Raw genomic sequence first — 6,895 nt, 5'->3', positions numbered from 1 at the left:
TTAAGGGGGATGTATAAGGCTAAACAACAGATATCCTATCATACAAATAAATAGGTCATTAATATGAGATCAGTGGAGTTCTGACATCTAGTACCACCAGAGTAGATTTCAGTTGATTGGCTGCGGTGCCCGGTGTCAGACCCCCACTGATCTCACATTTAGTTCTGGACAATCTCATTTAAGAGCATATATCCTCCAAGGACACAGACCGCTTCAGAGTGCACTAGAACGGATTGTTTGAGCTCTTAATTACTGTGCTTTTCGGCCCGATCGGTCAGCGGGTAGCATGACGTGATAGCCATGACTCCTTCAAACGTAAAGGCTATAAATTCAGATATTTGGTCTCACAATTTTAATAATAAAGCACACACTTTAATTTGGCACAGGAATTGGCCATATTGTATGAACTGATCTATGTAGAACAATGGGTAGTATAATGTAAAGAGGCCTTTCATTGTGATAAATCCACTTTAAAAAAAACTTGTTATATTGGCTTTACGCAACTTAAAGTGGGTTTCCATTTATAGTGATTGAAGGTATATCGTTGGCATTTGTTATCTATATGTGATCAAAGCGTGTTTAAGTCTTCAACCAACGTAATCCTGCTAAACAACTGTGGCCCTCTTAGATTTTAAGCAGTTTTACTCAACTATTTGAGCCACAATAGTAGACACTGGGCCCCGAGAAGAAGGAATCTGGGTTTGTTAAAGAGCTGAAAGCATTGCCACCCTTTAGTAAGCAATGTAAGAATTATTCAGCTTCAGATTTGCACTGATTACATGTCCCACGGAGATGCCAACAATCACAAAACTAAAAAACAATATTCATGGGCTTCTCTGAATTGAGTAAGGTTTGCATTGCTTTATACCTTACACGCACTTGGATCCCAATACTCAGCTAGAATGGAGTAGTACACTGTTAGTATACACATGCTCATCCATACATCAGTACATACGCATGCTTCTCTGTGTGTAACGCACCCACAGAATTACTGAATGGGTGGAAAGAATCACGTCACCCTATGATCCTTTATCAAACTGGGAGTATAAGGACCACAGTTTAGACGACTGTAGGATTGAACTTTTTCACAGTGACTGAACAAAGATCAACTAGTAAAGGGGTTTTCTTGGATCATAGTACTGATAACTGGCCAAAATTCCAGTGATTAGCTGTTTGAGGGGGCTGCCGCACTCGCTGGCCTTATTATTGATTTCACTACTCAGTAAACAGCTGAGTTTTCCATGGTTACTGCTCCCTTTACCTGCACACTTTACAGCCAACAGTAGACTTGCTGGGTATTCCAGTGATGTCCCATTGGGTTTGACGTGTTCAACACTGCAATGCCAGCCCAGCTACTAATAAGTATCAGCAATGCCTCAGTCAGAGGATTTTGACCATTCAGAAATACCGTGTTGTCGTGAGGCATGCAGATAGACGCAACAATACAAACAATGAAGAACTCGCAGAGCACCGCTCAGTTTTGCAATCCCTTCAAACAGCTTAACAGTGGGTGTTCGAAGAGTCTAATCCCCACCCATATTACGTTGAGATCCTATTTTAAAGTTAGGATATTCCTATTGTGATTTCAGAAAAATCCTTTAACTAATCATGGAGAATTTCCTAACACTAAACGATTACCATATAAGCCTGTTCTCATTTCTATACTAGCAAGTAAGATGACAATTTTATATGATATGTAAATATGTATGTATATGGTTATCATTTGACTTTTTTTTTCATGTATTTTGTACAGTTCTGATGAAGGTCCAATTTTTTTAGACCGAAACGTTAACACCCATTTGGATTGCTATTAAAATATTTTGTTTCATTCACTGCAATTTGAGTGCAGAGTTCCTTACTTGCTTGACAATGGGTTGGAACCCTACTTGAGCACCTCATCTACAACCAGGGAGTGTCGTATACTTCAGATATGCCATATGAAATTGATCTATTCTACTCAATCTACTCATATTTCAGATTACTAATGTTATGCTCCTTAAGCTTGGGATTTTGCCACTCAATACATTAATATCTTATTTGACCAATATGATGGATGGCACAGATATAGACTACAGTACCTGTCATACATACGTTCCATAAACACTTCGAAGTGTTGTCCAGCCAAACTAAAACATTGCCCAGAAGCTAGAATAAGTAAAAAATAAACTCAGCCACACTCGCCTACCGGCATCCACCTGATTCCACCACAGGGTGCGCCATGGCCTGCACAAAGACAGGAAGCAGTAATGTCATTGTCCCTGTGATTGGTTGCAGCAGTCAGGTGACAAGCAGCACATCATCGGATGCTGCCAGGCATCATGTCTTCCAGTCTCTACGCAGATCACCGAGCGGCCTGGGCTGGATGCAGGTTTATTTTTTCACATACTACATCACCTGGGCGGCGTTTCATTTTGCCTGAACAGCCTATTTTAGGGAGTTGGTTATGCAGAGCTACGTTTCAGTTACACTTCAGTGGAGTTCTTAATTCATTTGTCAACCTTCAGGAGAAGGAATGGCATGGCACTAATGTTGGCATATTTACATAAAGTGCTGTCTACATGTTTCTTCTTGTGCTTACACATGAATAATTCAGGATGATTATGTGAGATAGTGACAATGACGTCAGGGTACATGGCTGCATGATATTACTCAGGGTCAGTATATGAATGAAAGCAGAATTAGGAGCTCTTTTGCAGCAATTGGACCGACTGATGAATGTCACTTTACACTTAAAGACAAAGAACCGGATCGCTGTTAGATGTCGAACTCTGCTAAGTAGAAGTACAATGCGCCTATTCAGGGCTGTACAATGCCGCCATTCAGGGCTAATGAGTAATGGATGAAAACATGTCATGCTCTGCAGTGTGTGTGTGTATAAATCACTGTTAACTAGAAAGACATTCCTGAGAAACACTGAAAATGACCACTTCACTCAATTATATATATTACCGTCAATATATGCAAGGGGACACTGGAGGGTTTACAACTCTAATCTTTCCATTATTATTTACTTAGCAAAGGGATGTACGCCATAAGTCCATTTCCCACTAGGAAAGGCATATAAATTCTAATTTACTTATTAAGGCCTTATAATTTAAGGGTCATAATTCCTTCAAGTAAGAAGCATGTTCAGATTTCTATTAGCCTTGTTTCTGTCCTTGAATATAAAAGATCCATTCCCTGTAATTCCTGCTGTGGCAGAACAGTTGTACCTTTATATCTGAGGAGTAAACTAGAGGGGAAGGAAACTTTATAACTTGTTACCATTTTTATTGAAATGTCCTGCTATGAGGGAACACTGCCACTAGTGACGTCTTGATGCCTCTTGCAGTGATGTGGGCAATCTGGAAAATAAAATTCCTATTCCTTTCCTTTAAGGAAATCTTAAATATCTATTTTATTTTTAACAACATTTACCAAATTTTATCGGTTGCCTTTTGTCCTCTGAAATCTGAAATCAAAGAAGAAGCAGCCATCATTGTCACTTACTATTTACAGGGGGTAGGGCTTTGTCAAAATGACAAGTGCTCTGAATACTGGGAAAACTCTTAATATCCTCTCCACTATAAAAGGGAACAAGTCTCTTAAGTGTTACTTTTTCCTACTTCGATAATTTGTGCTTTGGTAGACTAATATATAACATAAAAGGCTAGCACTAAAGGGAATAGGAAAGCAATCCTAATCATCCTTTTGCCTTATTATATGCATCTTTACTTCTATCTCCCCCCCAGTGTGTACCATCATAAAGTTTAATCACCTTATTATATTTAATATTGCTAAAATCCAAGTTCTGATGTTTACACGCACTAAAACCACTGGTATAGTTATTATAGTGTGATAAAAGTAAATGCGTAATACAAAAGCCATAGAGGGTTATAAATTATTAGTGTTGTTTACAGGACATGATTTTTGTAGAAAAAAAAAATGTAGTTCTTGTTCACAACTTTTACCTTAATTTGACAGGCTGAGCTTGCTGAAAGCGTATGCCATCATTTGGCATAACCAGATGGCCAAATAGGAAGCTACCTATGTCCTAACGATGGAAAAAACCTGTTCTAATGGCATGCATCGAAAAAGAACTCACATTTTGAATTTCTCTGACATTTCCACCATTTGCCGCACATGCTTTAACATATAATGGCTCTTATATTAAACAGTTCATTCTATGTTAATATAGTATTTTGAAGCCAAATGGGTGTAAAGAAAGGAGCACACCATTTTGGCCAACTAGCTTTTAGAACAAAAAACTCTAAACATGGCAAAAATAATTGTAACCTTTCTAAGCCAAGATCCCATCATTGAAGATAACTGTAAGTAGTACACAAATTAACATATATATAGCGACACTACATTGTGTACATAACCTTTATCTTTTGAGAAGACTCAGGTTTGGCTAGATATCCTAAAATATTATGGCATGTGTTAAAGATGACATGTCACTTGCTCCAAAAAATGGAGTTGAAAACCTTGTTGAAATCTTTGAACTCCCCTGATTCTGCCTCTCTATTGTTTTGCGCTGCGTCACTCCATTGCAGTTATTCACATTTGTTGTTTTTAGAGCACTGCATGTGAAATTTCTGCTTGTAGTCTAACTTGGAGTTTCTTCAGAGTCTTCTCTGGGGGCGGGTGCTTTCATCCTTCCCACCCCACCACTGCCAATCACAGCTCGGCAGTGTCTGCGACTGCTAGATCAGCTACCAAACTGTGATTGGCAGCCTCTAAGAGGGAGGTGTGAAAACACACACCCCCAGAAAAGACTCTGAAGAAGCTCCCAGTTGGACTAATAAATTTCAAATACTGCACTCGAAAAGCAACAAATGGGAATAAGTCTGTAATGGAGTGGCACACAACAAAAAATGGAAAAAACTGCAGAATCAGAGGCGCTCTGGGATTTTTACAAGGTATTTAAATATTTTTTTTCTGAGCAATTGACAGGTTCTTTTTAAAGCATTGTACATTGACATAATGGTGAGGTACTTTCATTGCATGGCAATATAGAGGCAGCTTTCTTCTTCTTGGAGGAGAGCTAAATTGCATACCTTTTTCCTATGGTGCATTGCCTGGCTCCACAATAAGGAACTTTGCCCCTAGATCATAGACTTCAATAGTCATCACATATCTGTTCTGTAGGTTGGATTGTATGGATCTACCACTTGAAACAAACTACTCCATACAACTTCAGTCCCTGAGACACATCAGAGGAACTGGACTTAAATTACAAAGCTCCTGCATATTATATCCGGAATCAAATCAATCATTCCGTGAGATTACTTAAAAACTATTAAATATCATAAAGAAACTAAATACCAGTGTTTCACCAAAGCTCCTAACATTTAAACAATTTTGAAATTGCACTGAAAAAAAAAAACAAAAAAACAAGTCTTTACGGTTTGAGAAGGTGACTGCTAATTTGCTTGCCCTAGGCCCATTTTTCATTTTTAAAGAGGAGAAACTGGGCTAAAAATAAATATTAACAACGTACAGAAAAACTGAAGGACATTTAAAAGAATCAATGTCATTGTATTTACTGCCTATTTTGTTGAATGGCCCTACATGCATTGGTGACCTCAACACCAAAATGTTTAGATAGGATAACGTCTCCAGAACATTATTCGTCCCTTTGATATACTTCTCCTTCCCCATCGCATCAGCTGGACATATTGGAAGCACAGCCATAGTTACTGCAGCACACAATACTTTTTATAGTCGGATTCAAAGTCTTCATCCATGCTGCTAGTGTCTGCCATTTTCTTCCCGTCAATCTTTGGCAGAAATTGTGCATAGTCCACCCCTTGCTGCTCGTAGAATAAGATGTAGGCAGAGTCTGTATCAATTTCATCGGGGTGTAGCTCCTGTGAATGAGTAAAGATTCTTACATATTGCTATGAAAATGTTGTTTTAGTATAAATCCTTCCAGAATGATGTAACATTTCGTTTTCACATTTGTGTACTATGTATTAGAATTTATATGAGAACCGGTTTATGACTGTCAGATTTTATACTGAGTATATCGTAGCACAACTGTGGAGGTGCACAAGTAGGTTCCCAGGCTCAGAGTGTAGTAACATAAAACTTGGCACTCAGCTTGATTTTGAAATCTAGTGATTTTTAATAAAGTCCTGTCACAGTAACATGAGACGTTTCAGTCCTATATGGACCTTCATCAGTCCTACTGCTGTGGTAGTAAGGATATATACAGTGGAAGATAATATATATCTGTAGGTGAGTTGGTGTAGGAGAGACAAGCGCAGCTTTCTATTCCTTCACTTTGAATAAAGCAATTTTCTGCGGAGACCTGTCTCCCTAGTGTACAGTTATATATTATCTTCCACTGTATACATCTTAGTACAGCAGGTGGACTGATGAAGGTCCATATAGGACCGAAACTTCTCATGTTACTGTGGCAGGACTGCATTAAAAATCACTGGATTTCAAAATCAAGCTGAGTGCCAAGTTTTATGCTACGACACTGTCAAATTTTATAGACATTTCTGGAGGCAAGCAGCAGTCTTTTTCCCCATCGAAATTACAGCCACCATGATGGAACCTAAGTCTCAGGGTTCCACCAGGTGCTATTGGTATCTGTCGTACCAACTTGTCGTTTTATTTTTTTCTGGACAGCTCATCAAAAAATCAAGGTCGGACAATATTTTCTACGCACACCTGGGAAAACCATATTAAATCATTATGACTCCGTGATACATGTCTGCAGTCCATAATTCTGATTCAAGACATCATCTGCATTCACTGTAATCTATAAAATGATGATAATTACAGTCAAAATAATCTGTATAAGTTTCTTCACATACAAAAAACTCATGGACGCATCAATTTTGTTTTTTACGGACAGGGCAAAAAATTGACCTATATTTAAGGATTGTCCTGGAATTACGAC

General features: G+C 38.4%; 1 protein-coding gene across 2 annotated transcripts in view; it reads right to left on the bottom strand.

Moving 5' to 3' along the window:
* Positions 1–1,747: 1,747 nt before the first annotated feature.
* Positions 1,748–6,895, bottom strand: part of USP32 (ubiquitin specific peptidase 32) — a 347,736-nt gene continuing 342,588 nt past the window's right edge. Inside the window, exon 34 of one of the 2 annotated variants that reach the window (XM_069757228.1) lies at positions 1,748–5,852. In XM_069757228.1, coding sequence (XP_069613329.1) covers positions 5,679–5,852 — 174 coding nt within the window. In that variant the 3' untranslated portion in view covers positions 1,748–5,678. The remainder of the gene's footprint in view (positions 5,853–6,895) is intronic. The other variant, XM_069757227.1, reaches the window with a different exon arrangement.

The sequence above is a fragment of the Ranitomeya imitator genome, chromosome 3, assembly GCF_032444005.1.
Source record: "Ranitomeya imitator isolate aRanImi1 chromosome 3, aRanImi1.pri, whole genome shotgun sequence".
Lineage (NCBI taxonomy): Eukaryota > Metazoa > Chordata > Amphibia > Anura > Dendrobatidae > Ranitomeya > Ranitomeya imitator.
This window is presented reverse-complemented; position numbering and strand designations above follow the sequence as displayed.